Source organism: Physeter macrocephalus, unplaced genomic scaffold (genome assembly GCF_002837175.3).
Source record: "Physeter macrocephalus isolate SW-GA unplaced genomic scaffold, ASM283717v5 random_561, whole genome shotgun sequence".
In the NCBI taxonomy this organism is placed as follows: domain Eukaryota; kingdom Metazoa; phylum Chordata; class Mammalia; order Artiodactyla; family Physeteridae; genus Physeter; species Physeter macrocephalus.
In genome coordinates this window covers 1-16,914 of record NW_021145933.1, presented here as the reverse complement: position 1 = coordinate 16,914, position 16,914 = coordinate 1, and the positions used below count along the sequence as shown (strand labels likewise).

The following is a 16,914-nucleotide window of genomic DNA, read 5'->3' as shown; positions in this document are numbered from 1 at the left end:
CCCCCTGCTCCTAGGAGGGCTTCCTGGATTTGTCCAAAGATAGGAGAGCGCTGATGCCTTCTCGTCTTGCCCTGTGTGTCCTTAGAGCTGCCTGTTGACCCTTGCCGTTTTGAGAATTTATCTGCCTGGGCTCTCAGGCAGTGTCTTGCTATCCTTCCCGGATGACTAGTTCTCTGGGATTGACCCTGAGAGCTCCCATGGGCCTGTCCTGATCAGGGCCTTGGTAGCTGCCCACACAGTTCATTCAAGTTGGGCATCTCCCCTCATCTCTGCTGGTCTTTTCCACAATTTTATTATGCACCCAGATCTACGCCACCTCCTGGTGCTGAGACACAGTTCTTGAAGGGTCTTTTAGCCCCGTGACACTTCCTCTGGCTTTTGCAAGACTTGGGTGTGACTCAGAGACCCTATGTGAGAGGAGTGAGGTCAGAGCAACAGAGAGGCGTTGGATGAACACTGGACCCTCCCAAGCGCATCCAGGGCTGGGCCCCTCATCCAGCTGGCAAAGCTGCTCCCTGGGCCACCCCATCTTTCCTCTCATGGGCTTCCCTGCCAGGAACTCTAGACTCTCCTCCCGAACGCTGTCCACACGCCTTCCTGCAGGCAGCTTTCTCTCATGGCTTTGCTGTTTCCTGTGGCTATTCTGGGCCAGAGCATATGCTCAGTAAATACAGAGCCTCAAATTTCAAAATTGGACCATATTAATGGTTTTGAAATTTTCTTCCTCTCCTCCTCCTCCTCTACCTCCTCCCCCTCCATTCCCCCTCCTTTCCTCCTCCCTTCCCCCTCCCTTCCCCCTCCCTCATCTTCTTCTCTTCCTTCTCCTCCTTCACTTCTTCTTTAGCAGTAGAGCCATTTCCCTAAATCTTAGGAGGAAAATAGCTATATAAACCTGCCTGTCTATCTATCTATCTATCTATCTATCTATCTGTCTGTCTGTCTATCTATCTATCCATCCAGATATACAAACAGATAAGATGGCTATGCTGGTCTCTGCTTGCCCTGCCCCCCCCCCACTCCAGTGATCCCCTTAAGACACTGAGCTGTGTCACTCCTCTGCTCAAATGCCCCTATAATTCTCCATTTCACTCAAAGTAAAAAAAGAAAGAAAGAAAAAAAGTCCTAATGAGGTACCGCCTGTCCCTGTTGTTACAGCCTCACCTCGTCCCCCTGCCACGTCTCCCACACCGGCCTCCCTCTTCTCCTCAGACACTCCTGGCCCACTCCTGACTCAGGGCCTTTGCACTGACTGGCCCTTCTGCCCTGAATGCTGTTCCTTCCACCACATGGCTTGCTCCGTTGCCACCTGTGGCTCTTTGCCCAAACGTCACTTCTCAAACAGGCTTCCCTGGCATTTCTTTTAAAAATGGCAACCTGCCTTCTCCCTCCCAGAGCCTTCTCCATCCAGCTTCTCCTGCTCTGATCTATTTCTTTGTTCCACAGCACTTAACACGTTCTAGCACACCCTATAATTGGCCTGTTTATTCTATTTCTTGATGATTATCAGTCTTTCCTCTCACCCCAAAATAAACTCCATGGAAGCAGGATTTTTGTCCATCTTGTTCATTGATGGTTCCCAAGCACTTGGAACAGTGTTGGGCATAGAGTAAGTGCCCAGTAAATACTTGCTGACTGAATGACTGTGTAAATGAATGGATGTCTTGGATACTTTAAATATTTTATGTGCGGCATTAAATGCCACTGATGGGAAACTCTGGCCCTTGAGCCCCGAGGAGCACACTTAATTTGAGAACCATGGGGCTCAGAGCTCTCCATGGCTCTTTCCTGATTCAAGCCTGTGCTTTTCTGAGCATCTGTGGGAACACAGGCTGGCAGAGACACAGGACGGTGAAAACAGTGCTGTGCTGGGCTGGTGAGTGACGGGGTGGCTTTCTTTTCTTAAAGTTGCTATTCAGCGTTGCGATGTTTGTGTCCTCAACACAGTTTTGGAGAAAACAATTTTTTTTAACAATTTGTTTTTAAAAGACTCGTAGCACAGGGAACTGTACTCAATATTTTGTAATAAACTATACGGGAAAATAATCTGAAAAGGAATATTTATATATATATTTGTATATGTATATAGAAATGAGTCTCTGTGCTGTACACCTGAAACTAACACTATATTGTAAATCAACTATACTTCAATTTAAAAAAAACTTCGGGAAATTGATTTAAAAAAACAGAACAAAAAACTCCCCTCTCACAAAATCCTATCGCGGGAGTGCTTTGAAAATGCCCTGGTGCGGTGTCTCCAGGGAAGTTGGTGGCCAGCAGAGGGCAGCAAAGCCCCACAGGCAGCCGTGCAGAGGCTCAGTCCTAGTTGCCGGAGCGGGAAAGGCTAGGGAGCCGCCTGCCTGCGGATCAGAGCTGGGGCTTCGGTGCAGACGCTGGAAACAGTCCGCTGACACTTCGGTATCCACCCGCGCTTGGTCCTGAAGTGGCTGAGCTGCTGAACACAGCTCTTCTCCATTAATTGTAAAACTAGAACCACCACCACCATCACCATCAAAAGAGTAGCAACCGTTTATTGCGCATCACTGTGTGCCAGGCTAAGTGCTAATAATCTTTGAAATAGGAACTATTTTCCATTTTACAGATGAGGCAAGAGGCTTAGTGAGAGTGTGACAGACAGAACAGCATGGTGGTGATGAGTGTGAGTTCTGGAGTCAGAATGCCTCTGCTTTGACCCCTGGGCCTTGATTTTGTCATCTGTCAAAAGGGAAATTATTAAAGTGCCTACTGCCTAAGATTGTTGAAAAAGTCAAGTTAAAACACAAAACACACTTGAAACTCTGCTCAGTTCAATCTGTAAGTATTATGCTTGCCTATTATTACTTTTGGTCACACAGCTATTTTAAGTAGAGAGCCTGGGATTTGAACCGGGGTCTGTGAGTCCACAGGTTTGAACCTTATGTCATCTTTGGGGGGAGAATCAATGTCTTAGCAATATTGAGTCTTCCAATTCATGAACATAGTATATATCTCCATTTATTTAAGTCTTCTTTGATTTCTTTCATTATTGTTTTGTAGTTTTTAGCGTACAGATCCTTTTTAAAGGCTGATACTTAGGTATTTCACTTTTGGGGTGCTATTGTAAATGTTAAAAATACTTTAAAATGTTTTAATTTCCAACTGTTCTTTGCTTTTGTAGAAATGCAATTAGTTTTTGTATATTGAACTCACATCCCATAATCTTACTAAACTCACTTATTAGTTCTAGTAGGTTTTAGAAAAAAGGTTCCTTGGGGTTTTCTAAATTTCTAAAAATTATGTCTTCTGAAAATAGAAAGAGTTTTATTTCTTCCTTTCCAAACCATATGACTTTTATTTCTTCTTCTTGCCTTAGTTCACTGGCTAGGCCAGGTTGTGTAATACTGACTAAGGGTGGTGTGAACAGATACCATTATCTTTTCCCAGTCTTACAGCAGAAATCATTCAGACTTTCACCATTAAGTATGTTGTTAGCTGTAGGATGTTCCTTTGTTATTTATTTATTTATTTATTAGATGCCATTTAGGTCAAGTAAGTTCTCATCTATTCCTAGTTTGCTGAGAGTTTTTATCATGACTGGAGGTTGAATTTTGTCAAATCTTTTAGTGTATCTATTAAGATAATCATATGATTTTTCCTTTTCAGTCTGTTGATGTCATGAATTACATTAATAGGTTTTTGAAAGTTGAACCGGCCTTGCATTCTTAGGATAAACTCATTGTGATGATGTGTTATCTTTTATTTGTTGCTGTATTCAATTTACTAATATTTTGTTGAAGATTTTTATATTTAGGTTCATGACAGATATTGATTTGTAGTTTTTCTTTTCTTATTCTTTCTTTGCTTGGTTTTGGTATCAGGGTAATGCTGGTCTCATAAAAGGAGTTGGGAAGTTTTCCCTCCTCTTATGTTTTCTGGAAGAAGCTGGGTTGAATTTTTCCTTAAATATTTGGTAGAATGCACCAGGGAAGGTATTTGGGCCCGAAGTTTTCTTTGTTGGAAGATTTTAAACTACATGTTCAATTCTTTTAGTAGAAATACAGCTATTCAGGTAGGACTGGCTACACAGTTTGTGGGGCTTAATGTAAAATAAAAATGCAGAGCCCCTTGTTAAAAATTATTAAGGATTTCAAGATGATGACAAGAGTCCTTAAACCATGTGTGGGGACTTTCTATGGTGTGGGGTCCTCTGTGGTTGCACAAGACACACGTTAAGAGTTCTGGTCACAGTTCCGACATGTTTGTGTGCGTGTGTGTGTGTGCATGGGGTTTCTTGTACCAATAAGCAGCTGGTGTCCCACAGTTCAACTCAATTCTGACACTATCGACCTGGAGATAGCATCAGATTCCACAGGTCAAGGGTTCAGTCCTACAAGACTGCCCACCCCCCAACCCTGCTTTAGATGCCAGTTGCAAACCCAGGCTGTCACCGGGACTTTTGACCAACCGGCTATAGATTGAAAGTTTCAAAGACTTCTCCTTGGCTTTGATTAATTTGCTAGAGTGGCTCACAGAACTCAGGGAAACATTTTACTTACTAGATTACCAGTTTATTATAAAAGGATATAACTCAGGAACAGCCAGATGGAAGAGATGTATAGGGCAAGGTATGGGGGAAGGGTGCAGAGCGTCCACGTTCTCTCCACGTGTGCCACTCCTCCCACATCTCCATATGTTCACCAATGCAGAAACTCTCTGAATCCCCCAGTCCTTATGGGTTTTTTATGGAGGCTTCATTACATAGTCAGGATTGATTGATTGATTCAACCACCAACCCTGCTTTCCTCCCTGGAGGTTGGGGAGGGTGGACTGAAAGTTCCAACCCGTTAAACACATGGTTGGGTCTCTTGGCCCCTGCAATGATCCCAGAGGAACTGGGGGCAGGGTGAGACCTGGGGAACAAGTGAAAGATTTCGCCCTGGTAGGGAGGAGGCTGGAGGGCAATGCGTGGAGAGAAGCCGGCTGCTTGGCATTTGTTTTCAGAGCTTTTGCTATATGTCTCATCTCCCTTGCTGAGCTGTGAGCCCCTCCAGGGAGGGGCCTGAGCGCTCTTTCCTCAGTACCTCCTCTGTCCCAGGACACCAGCCTCTGCCCTTGGCAAATCCACAGTGGGGTGGGCTAGTGGAGTCTAGGAGGCAAGCTCCCCCATCCCCAGTGTGATTGGGAAGGAAAGGCCAGAGTCTTAGTGATGCTAGCTTGGCAAGTTTATTGAAATCCCAGCAACACAAAGAGCAGTACAGAGAGGCACCCACCCCAGCCCAGGCCTCCCTGGAGCGTGCAGACATAAACCCCCCTACAGTGAACAGAGCTGGGCCTCCCTCACACCACCAGCAGGGGCGTGGAGTGTTGCAAGGTCCGCCTCTCTACCAGCACCCACCCACCTTGTGGACTCGCATGCCAGGGTTACACCAACACCCCAGGAAGAGAAACAGCTAGGACCGATGCCACTCAGAGAAGAACCATCTCTGGGGACTCAGGGATCACGTGGCCCACCAAAGACGGTGGATCCTTCTGGGTCAGGAAGAGAAGGAAAGAACCTTCTCCTGCCAGGGAAAGGAAGGGGAGGGAAGCAGAGGACGGTGGCTGAGGACACCTGCTGTGTGGACAGCCAGCTCTCCATTCTCTAAGTTAATCCAAAGCTAGGATGGAGATGGCGCCCAGACACACCATCGCTCTGAACTGGCCCGTTTCTCCCCAACATGCTGATTTTTGTAACTGTATTGAATCTGCATTTCTTGAGGTCTTTGGGCTGGTTGGTGAGGAGTGACCCAAAGGAAGGAAATCGGGAGTCAGGGAGAGGCCAGTCCGCTGGGGCTGTGGATGGAGCGTCTAGGTGGTGAAAAAAGTCCCCCCAGAGGACACAGGCCAGGCAGAGCAGCCCTTGGCTTCTTGGCAGGAGGGGTACCTAGAGCGCCCTCGGCCCAGAGTCCGGGCACGTTGGGGACAGAAGCAGAGGCGTGGAGATGGTTCTTCCTGGTCGGTGGCTGGCCGGCATAGTCAGTACCCACTTTTCCCTTCCCTTGTCTGGGTGTCTCAAAGGCTGTGACTCCACTGAAGTCAAACGTTCGGACTAAAATGGAAGAATTCAGCCAGTTCCCCAGGTGTTGGCATAGAGCCATACGTCCACCGTCATTTATATACGGCCAAAGCCAGGCTGGGTTGAGTGAGGCGGGTAGTTATCTGGATTACCCAGCAGCTGCGTCAGTGGCTTCCATGAAGCCACAGGGCTTCTCTCTTCCAATGATATCATGCTCCTTGGCGGTCCCCACATTGCCCGTCAAAAAGGTAGTCCTTCGTTCCTCCTGACCCACTGATGGCTCCGCTCTCTAGCCCTCTGGTCTTCACTGGGCGCACCTCCATGACCCAGGACCCTAATCTGATTAAACCTTGCTTAGACCAGCCCCCAGGGTGCACGGCCTCCCTATCTTCCTTCTCCTCTCACCAGAATCCATCCTGCCATCTGTGACCCGCCCGGTTTAGCATACACAGCTGTGTATATTTGCAATTTTGGATCAGAAATCTGGGTTTGAATTCTGGCTGTGCCACTGACTACCTTTGTGATTCCTGGCAAGTCCTGTATTTTCTCTGATCGAGTAAAAGGGGGATGCCATGACTATTCCTCCCCCCGGGGTTTTGAGGATTAGGTTGACGGTGGATAGGACCCATCTCAAGAAGATTATAATTCTGGAGAGGAGGGGCTGGGTCTCACCTTCTTTGTGCCCCTACCCTGCAGAGCCCAGCACAGGCCCTGAGCGCTTTGTTTGGCGGCTGTAGCCACAGCAGCAGCAAGGGGACTTGCGTTTAGCCTTGCCATCCCCTGCCATAAGGAGGGGAGGGAACTCCCTGGCACAGGCCTTTCCATTCCTTCTCTGGTCTTTGCCCTCGAAGGACAAGACCACCCAAAGCAAAAAGGCTGACTCTCTTCTGGAACCCTCTCCCACCTACCAGGCCCTGCAAACCTTTGTGATTGCTTAGCTCCAGGGAGGAAGGCCCTGAGGATGTCTCAGACCTCAGCTAAAGGGATGCTCTCAGTTTAGGGGCCAGATGGTCCCTGCTCCCCTGGCTGTTATGGCCAATCTGGCCATGGGCTCCTGACCCCAACGTGGGCTTGAGTTTAAAGGAAATTTGAAGGGCCCCAGGAGAGAAATGTGTGAAGAGGAAAAGACTGAAGGTTCTTACATATGTCTACTGGTCCAACACCTTCATAGATCCTGGAGAGAGAAAGAAACAAATTCACAAGGTGTCATTCCCTGAAAACCTAGGTGCTATCAGAGGGCTTTCTCGGCTCAGTGGACCAGTGGTTCTCACCCTTGGCTGCACAAGCATCAGGGAGCTTTGAAAAATGACACGTTCCTAATCCCTGCCCCAAAACTATTGAATCAAAATATTTGAGGGAATGTCTTCTTCTTTTCTTTCTTTCTTATTTTAAAACAAGCTAACCAATCAAGCAGAACTCCCTATGATTCTGGTGCAGCCCGTCTACAGGCTTGCACTGAGAGGCACAGATCTAGAGCCATCTTCTAAACCCCTGCCAAGGGCAACCCGCCTAAGGTTTGCAGAAAAAATCTTTACCTCTAGAGAGTGCCCATTTCAGCAATTCTTCACGTAGTTCCCTCCTCCACTTAGTCTTTCTAGAAGCCGGAAGTCTGACCCCACTCCCACCTGCTGCACTGAGAGCACTTACCGGATCTCCTCGCCCTCCAGCAGGCGCTTATGGGTGGTGATCTCGATGTCCAGGGCCAACTTGACGTTCATCACCTCCTGGTACTCCTTCAGCTGCCGTGCCATGTCCTGCTTGGCCTGCTGCAGGGCGGCCTCCAACTCCGCCAGCTTGCACTTGGCGTCGCTGAGGGCTGCCTCGCCCCGCTGCTCTGCCTCGGCCACAGCGGCCTCCAGCTTGCAGTGCTGCGGGGAGGGCAGTTTGCAGCGCTGGGGGTAGGGAAGTTTGCTGGTGGGCTTTGGCGGGGACTAGGGGATCCTCAGGTCAGGCTAGAAACTCTGCCCCTTGTGAGTGGGCACATAGCCTGGTGCTAAGCCAGGGATGGAGCCCGTGGAGGCTGCTTTCCCAGGGATTGTCATCCTGTAGTTTGATGTCACCAGGGAACGGAACATTGCTTATCTTCCATTTCTATCCTCACTGATTTTACACTTACTGATTTCTGCTGCTCTAAGACCAATGGGGTCCAGAGAGTAAAGCCATGATTTCTGCCTCACCTGCCCCTCTAAGTCAGCCCCAGGTCTTTCCTTCTACATGGGAGACTCTTTCTCTGGTTCCACATTTTCCTCCCCCACGAAGTCTTCCTGGACTAATTCCTATATTCCTCTGTTTCTGGGTCCTGGTGGCCTCTCCCATATCTTCCGACTTGGGCTCCCCAAAGCTTGGGGCCTTGCCTGTCCTCCCTGTGGGGCTTTCTCTCCTTTCTTTCGCCCACCTGAGCCTTGGCGTGCTCGATCTCTGCCTTCAGCCTCTGGATCAGGCGGGTCAGCTCATTGATCTCATCTCGAGTGTTACGCAGGTTCTCACAGTGTTGACCAGCTGTCACCCGCATCTCCTCATACTGGGGGGTGGGGGAGAAAGGGGTATTCCGAGGGCTTGAAGATTGGGTCAAGATCACAGCCCACTTTGTCATCCATGAGTCTGACCCCAGGGCTGCCTACACCCTTTCCCCAGCGCCCTCCTGCCCACCTTGGTCTGGTACCAGGCCTCTGCATCAGCCCAACAGCGCCTGGCGATCTCTTCATACTGGGCCTTGATATCGGCGATGATCCCATCAAAGTTCAGGTCCTGGCTGCTGTCCTTCTTCACAATGACTGATGTCTCAGAGATGTGTGACTGCAGCAACTGGATTTCCTGTGTTGTAGGATCAGCGAGACAGATGGGCTCAGAGTCCCGTCAGTGGCCGGGGCTCTGCCACAGGGTCCCCAGGATGCGGAGTCAGGGGAGAGAGAATTGCTTGTTTGTTCAGAGCAAAGCAATAGGGCAGATCATCCAAACCAAAAGCAAAGAAAAAGAGGTGGCCCAGAACCGTTTCAGTTTGACTTTAAACCCTTGTTATATACTAGGAGACATTCCTTTAACATCTTAACTTCTTAGGTGACTATTAAAACCATGGGGGCCTAGGGACTTGATGGAGAGGAGTGAGACCATGCTAAAGCTTAAACTTTCTTTGGTTTATCCACACAGTGGCTGTGCCAGTCTGGATCATTGAGAGCTGACAATATTTCAGAACATGGTGGTCTAGGAATCCCTATATCCCAAGTCCTTAATAGAACCAGGGGTGGGTCTGGGGGAGGGCTGGGAACTGGCCTGCAAGGTGAGGGCCCCAGAGGGAGCTTTCTTCAGCCTTTCCACTCAGAGCCAGCCATTTAGCTCTGATTGGGTCTATCCCAGACCAAACAGAAGCAAAAGATCGCTAGTTCATTTGACTAATTAGGTAACACAATTTTTCTTACATCTCCTAGCAAATCAGTTTTCCAGGGTCTTCTCATCAGTAGATAGGAAGTGACATTCCTAGACCCCAGTCTTTAGATTGGTCAACAAGAAGTTGGCTCATAGACCTGCGTTGATTCATAGACCTGAGTCAGGCTGCTGAGAAGCCTGCTCCCCTTACCTTCACCACTTGTACCTACATCAACATATAGAGGATATAGATTTGATGGGAGGAAAGATGTATGATACCAAATGTTAGAAAATATGCTAGTCCAGTGAATCCCCCAGGGAGTCCAGACCACACATTGAGCTCCTTGTATGGCTCAGAGGGGATGAGTCCTTACCGCCATGTATAGGGTTTTCAGGAAGTCGATATCCTGAGTTAAGGTATCCACGCTGGCCTCTAGATCAGACTTATTTAAAAAAGCTGTATCCACATCCTGTATCAAAGAGAGAAGGATAAAATGCTCATTACTCGTGCACTGTTTAACCTCCCCACCTTGGCAGGCTCTGGAGGTGGGTGGGAAGGCCAGGCCAATTCCCACAGGGCCAGGCCAAGTGGGACAGATGGGAATGTCACTGGGTGGAAATACAGCTTAATGACTCTTGTCCTTCTCCCTTATACAGCATGAAACCCCCAGGGATGCTGAACATTTTCTGATGCTTATTTAGAGGCAAGAAGAGTCTGGATAATCCAAAACTCTTCAAATGTCATCCCTTCAGACCTCTGCTCTCATGAAGACCCAAACCTAAGTCACTGGAGGCCAAATCAGAACTTCTAAGGGAAGCTGTTGTGACCTTAGGGGGTCCACTGCGTGTGAGTATTCACAGGGCTGCCCGGGCAGTGTCCTGGAGTTGTGAGAACATTTGCCTGTCTGGAGGAGAAGTTTGCCTGGGCCTGTTGCTCTCCTTACCTTCTTCAGAGCCACAAACTCATTCTCAGCACTGGCCCGGAGTCCCACCTCCTCTTCATACCTGGATGATAAGGATGAAGAGGGTGAGTTCTCACTCTGAGCTGAGAGCTGATTACTCCCAGCTCCCCAGTTATCACCTCTTGTGACCTCCCTGCTCCGTCCAGGAGCCTGGCTCTCTGTTGCCATCTGCATGTTTTCATCCACTCTGTCCCATCTTTAAGACCTTTTATGAGTCCACGGCCCTTGGTTTCTCCAAATCCCTTTTACTTTCTCAAATTGGATGTGGGGTCCGAAAATCTGGACCTTTGCTGTGCTCCTCTGCTGGAAAAGCCTTAGGGTCATTGCACTTGACCTTAGAGGAAGTAGGACCCTATTTGTGGCTGGACTTAGGCACTGTTCTCAAAACCAGAGAGTTTCTTTTTCTGGGGTCAACTCACCCATGCTCACAGGTAGGATTAGGGACAACCATGCCCAATTCCAAGTCTCCTTTTTCCTCGGGACCCATGGAGGGCCTCCTCCTCCCATACATATCACATCTCCTCCCCTGTCTTCAGGCTGGGAATTGAAACCAGCATTCAACCCTGATCCTTCCAGCAGCTCTCATCCAAGCTTGGCTGCTGCTTTGGGGACTAGCCCGTGCCCATCCTAGGTCAGTGCAGTCCAGCAGCCACTCACTTCTTCTTGAAACCCTCAAGGACATCCTGCATGCTGTTCCTCTCAGCCTCCAGCTGGGCCTGTTCGCTGTTCACTGTGTCCAGCTGCCTCCGCAGGTTGGTGATGTAGTTCTCGAAGAGGGGCTCCAGGTTGCTCCTGGCACATTTCTGCTCTTAGAGGAAGTTCCACTTGGTCTCTAGGAGCTTATTCTGCTGTTCCAGGAACTGCACCTAAATCCACAGGGGCAAAGACATGGCAATTGAAGTGCTTGATATAGTTACCTCTATGTCAACGTTGCTCAGATGGCCAGAGGTGACTTAAACTTGTGGGGACATTGTTCCCTCCTCTGTTGACTTTAGCTCCTCCTCTAACTCAGTAGAATCTGGCAGAGCAGGTCTGCGACCCTTCCTTGTGCTCAACCAGGCTTAGCTACCAACAGAAGCTTTGGAACCAAAGCTCTTCAACCATTTCCCTTTCAACCCTCTGAGAAAGGTGAGGGCTGGTTCACTGGGAAGTTGGAGATCGATTCTACCTGAGCTGGGGTTTGCCTACATCTGAAAACTGATCTCAGCCATCCCTAGCAGGGAATGAGGAGCAGAGCAAAGTACATTGGGCTGGGATGTGGTATTAGGAGGTGGGAATTCTCAGGTCATAAGTCATACCCATCACCCCAGAAATTCCATCAGCTGAGACTTTTAGAGCTGGAGGAGAACACAGAGACCATTTGCTCCAACCCCTCATTTTGGAGTGAAATGAAGCTCACAGAGGTGAGTTTCCAGTCTCAGACACAATAGAGCATCCCCACTTCATGGAGACATGGTCTGGGGTTTGGGGCTGTGTCAGTTCCACCTCTCTGTCAGTTCCACCTCTCTGTTCCTCTCATCAGCCTGAAGAGACCAGTGACCATCAGTGGTCATTCCCTACTGTTTCCCTCAATCTAGGCGACTCGGCTGAATCTGGATATCCCAGGTGGGGCAGGGGTATGAATTCTTTGCTTTGTACAAACATTACTCAACTCCATTCTCCATTTCTTTAAGCCCGAACAGGTGTGGCCTCTCAGCCTCAGAAACCATGAAAACTTCAAAGAGAGCATGAGGATGTCAAAGGATAAAACCTCTTAAACCTGTCCCAGCCAACACCTGGTGGAGGTGTTAGTGTTTCCAGCCTGTTTGGGAGATATTTCTAAGTGACTAGGTGGTAGGTCTTAGTTTGTTCAGATGCCTTCAGATTTGGCTGGATGTTCCTCCTTCCCCCAGAAGACACCACCACTGTCTTAATCTATCCCTCCATGCAGTGCTTCCTCAGGCTCGTCCTTGCTCTGCAGCAGAGTGACCCAGAAATCATACCGCCATGCCTTCGGCTGATGCCTGAAGGATCTGGGGTCAAGGTCGATGCCCTAGGTCTGGACCAGTTCTTCTTAAGGGAAAGAACATCTCAGTGCATTTAGCTCTCATCATCCCCGACCCAGAGGTTGAGATGTCACAAGTACCTTGTCGATGAAGGAGGCAAATTTGTTATTGAGGGTCTTGATTTGCTCCTTCTCATCCTTCTTCACCGTCTGGGCATTAGGGTCAATCTCCAGGCTGAGGGGGGTCAGCAGGCTCTGGTTAACAGTCACTGCTCTGATGGATGGGGCTGCTGGCACTCCAGCTCCTCCAACTCGATAGCCAAAGCCAGGGCCACCGAAGCCATAGCCGAGGCCACTGCCGGCTCCAAACCCCAGACCAGCACCACCCCCATCACCAAAGCCAAAGGCCATCCCCCTGCCAAAACCAAAGCCAACTCCGTAGCGGATGGGCCGAGGGCACACAGCTGCTATCCGGGGTGAGCACGATCCAAACCTGATGACACTCCGACTGTCAAAGCTGCTAAGACCCTGGAAGCGGGGCCCACTCCTGCAGGAGACAGAGCTGGCCCGGAAGTGGTTCAGGTTCTGCGGGGTCTTTGCTGAGCAAGAGCTGAAGCTGCCCACACGGCGACCAGAGCTGACTGTGTAGGAGCAGCAAGACGTGACGGTGTCCTCGGTGAGAGGCAAGCAGCGACTGCAGAGCATGGTGAGCTGGAGCTGGGAGGCCCTCTGAGGCCAGTGGATCCCTCTCAGCCATTTTCTGTGTGTAGGGATCTGAGGATTGGCCCCATAAAAATGGAAAAAGCCATTTGGAAGCATTTATGAGCTTGGGTAGTTAGCAGAAACTCTTCCAGCCTGTAACCTCCTTCACAATGAGCTAATCTCAGACACACCTATTTTCCTCAGAATCAGGGCCATAACATCAAACCTATAAACATTAAAAACATATAAACACATAAACATTATGGTCCTACTTTTTTTTCACAAGTCCACCACAATTGCCATTATGGGGACCTTAATTTGCTTTGGTCATAAATCCAATAGACTTTCCACAGCAAGTGTGGCTAACCACCAGCAAGTTAGGATGGTAACTGCTCCAGCAAGAGGCTGGAAGGGATGCAGCTATACAGATAACCCCCTCAACAGATGGGGGTGTGCAGAAGACAGGCAGGGTCTTCATAGCTCTAAGTAAGAAATGATATGGTGAGAATACAGTTTGTTGCATCCCTGTAGATGGATTAAACAGTCCAAAAACATTTTGCAGTATTTTATCTAACCTCTATGATCTGATTTGACTGTTTACATAAAAATTGAATCGTCACTAAAGCTCATTTGGGATAGTGTAGATACATGTCTGATTTGAGACACTCAAAGGAGATCCATTCATTCATTCATTTGACAATTACCAATTACTCTCTCTCAGGTAATGTGCTTGGTGCCGAGGGTACAGAGATAAAAAGATGGTCTCTATCCTCCTGGTGGTGGGTGGAGATTAATCTTGAGGACTTCCACCAACCAATACTTTTGTGGCATAATTTGAGGCCAAAATTATGTATGATTTGGCCATGTATCTGTGTGGAAAGTTAACCACATGATTTTGAGCCCCCAAAATACACATTAGGGCTGATCTATAGTCCTGCCTAGGCAGGTTCCTTGCATTATTGATGAATCTTTGGTTAGGAGGGAGAGACACCAAGCAATAAGCATCTGGGTAGGAAATGAAAAGTTCTACATCACTGGATATCATTATCATTGTTAATCAATATCGCAGGTATTTCAGGACCCAGAGACAGATGTTTGCCTTTTCTATTCTAGAGAGTGATATGATTTGTCCTACTTGTCTGTGCCTGGGGGAACTTGTGCTTGACTGGATGCTCACTTGGGATTCTACTTGGAAGGAGATATGTGCTTTTCTCTGGAGCTATCCAGCTCAGGTCTTCACTATTTTCTTCCTTCCCAATCTCTATACCTTTGATTTCTTTTTCTTGTCTTACTGCATTAGCTAGGACTTCCAGTATGATGTTGAAAAGCAGTGGTGAGAGGGGGCATCTTTGCCTTATTCCTGATTTTGGGTGGGAAATCTTCAAGTTTTTTACCATTAAGTACAATGTTAGCTGTAGTTTTTTTGTAGATATGTATGTTTTTTATCAAGTTGAGGAAGTTTTCCTCTCTTCCTAGTTTACTACTGTTTTATACAGACCCAGTTATCAGGTGTATGTCTAAAGGGAGAAGCAGAAAAATAATAATAACACAATACTTCTTGTGAAGATTGCAAGTGACCTCCAGGTTGCTAAAATCACTGGTCTGTTCTCAGCTCTCATTTAACTGAGCAGGATTTGACATAGTTGATCATTCCCTTTTCCTTAAAACAATTTCTTCTTTGGGTTTCCAGACAACCACATTCTCCTGATTTTCTTTACATATTACTGACTGCTTCTTTTCAGTTTTCTCAACCAGTTTATCCTCATATCCCCAACCTCTACACACCACAGCATCATTGGGCTCAGCCCTTGTACCTGTTCATGTCTTTATCTACACTTGTTCCCTTCATGACATCATACAGCCTCATGACTTACATACCATCTTTCCACTGATGACTGCCAAGGTGTATCTCTATCCCAGGCATCCCTTCTGTGCCCCACATGTATATTTTGATCAACATCTCTACTTGGATATCGATTAGGTATCTCAACCTTCATCTACCCAAAGCTGTTCTCCCGATTGATTGTTCCTATGAAATATGTTCCACTTGCCAGGCTCACTATCCCTGCAGTGGCTCAGGCCAAAAATCTGGGAGTCATCCTCTATTCCTCAGCTTTTTCCATATCGCACATTCAATCCATTGGCAAGTCCTACCTTCAAAATATACCTGGACTCCTACTACTTCTCATCACCCCACTGCTACCATATTGGTCCAAGCCCATCACTCCTCACAGGGTCTATTGAAGTATCCTTCCAGCTAGTCACCCTGCTTCCTCCTTTGCCCCTCTGACCTTCCTTAACACCATAGTCAGAATGGTCCTTTAAAAACATGTCAGATCATGCCATTTCTAAGCTCATATGCCTCTAGTGGTTTCCCATCCCACTCGGAGTAAATGCCATACAGGACTCTACATAGTCTGCTCTCCTCTTTCACTGATCTCACTTCCCTCTATCCGTCCTACTACTCACCATGCTCCAGCCACCCTGGCCTCCTGTGTGTCCATCAGACAGGCAGGAAAACTCCTACTCAGACGCCTTCCCATTTGCTGTTTGTTTGTTTGTTTGTTTTTCTCCTGGGAACTCTTTTCCTGCAAATGGCTACATGGCCAGGTCCCTCAACTCTTCCAGTTCTTTGCTCATGGGTCGCCCCCTCTTTAAAGACCCCTCCCCGTGTACTCTCTATTCCCGCTCCCCGCTTCCTCTTCTCCTTAGCAGTGCTTACAGTCTGAGGTCCTTTCCTGCATGGATTTGCCTGTTTATCATCTGTCTTCCCAGGCTGGAATATAAGCTCCAGGAGGCAGGCACTGTTGTGTGTTTTTTTCCTCCTCTGTGTCTCCTGCTTAGGATAGCGGGGACATGGGGGAGGCACGCTATATGGTTTTGTTGAATGAATGAAGACACTGCAAAGATTAAAAGCAGGAGGAAAAAGGGAGAAAGGACAGGGGGTGAAAGAAGAGGAATTTGGGCATTTGGCTTTGTAAGTATTTCAGGAAGAGGAGACTCTAGTCTCCAAAATTCACAGGAATGACCCGGAGGAGAATGGTGCAGAAATCCAAGAGCTCAGAGAGGGTCAACCCAGTTTGCCCTCCAGCTCCAGCCTCTCGGGATGTGAGCCTGGCTGCTTGGAGGAAAGGGCATCCCCCCTCTGCTCAGGCCAGGCAAGGGGATCCAGGTGACTGGGAAGGGGATGGGGGACCCCTGTGGAGGAGAAAAGGGGAGGGGAGCAGGAGGGATGGCATAGAGGACACCAGTGAGTGTGCCAGGCCAGGAACGGAAGACTTGACACAGCCCTGGGAGTCAAATGGAACTGGGTTCAATCCCAATTTTGCCATCAGCCAGCAGTGTGGCCTTGGGCGGTGGCATGGGAAGGGCACGGTAGTGGCACACCCTGGATGCAGGCAGTCAGGAGTGCTTGTCTGTAGAGAACTTAAAAAGAACAATACACCCAACTAAAAGTCTGCTTGCCTTTTATTACCACCGTGCAACATTCGCCCTCCATGGTATACAAATGACCTGGGGAAATTGTTTAACCTCTCTAAGCCTCAGGTTCTTCATCTGTAAAATGGAATTACACCTACTGCACAGTATGTGCGGGTTACATGTGAAAATGTTTGGGGTGTATGCTGTGTGGAGCCTGGTGTGGTTATTGTCATCCATTTCTTCCCCCCCCTCCGTCCCCCTCTTTTTCTCTCTGCCCCCTTCCCCTCTCTTTTGCACAATCCTCCTTTCACTGGTAGGCCGTCATTTCTGTTCCCGTCCAGCACCCCACCTGCTTCCCGCTCCAGTGGCTGTGGCATCATTACGTCACCAGCCATTCCTGGGGCCGTCCTGTGGTTCAGCTTCCTTCAACTTTAACAGCCCAGGCGGGGTGG

The 16,914-nt window shown here is 48.4% G+C and overlaps 1 protein-coding gene across 1 annotated transcript; it reads right to left on the bottom strand.

Moving 5' to 3' along the window:
• Window positions 1–6,716: 6,716 nt before the first annotated feature.
• KRT84 (keratin 84) lies at window positions 6,717–13,045 on the bottom strand. The gene is given in 10 exon segments (XM_024122766.1): window positions 6,717–6,811; window positions 7,174–7,205; window positions 7,679–7,899; window positions 8,427–8,552; window positions 8,681–8,845; window positions 9,769–9,864; window positions 10,339–10,399; window positions 11,014–11,222; window positions 12,482–12,695; window positions 12,801–13,045. Coding segments are annotated over 10 exon segments (1,464 nt in total).
• Between the last annotated feature and the right edge of the window lie 3,869 nt (window positions 13,046–16,914).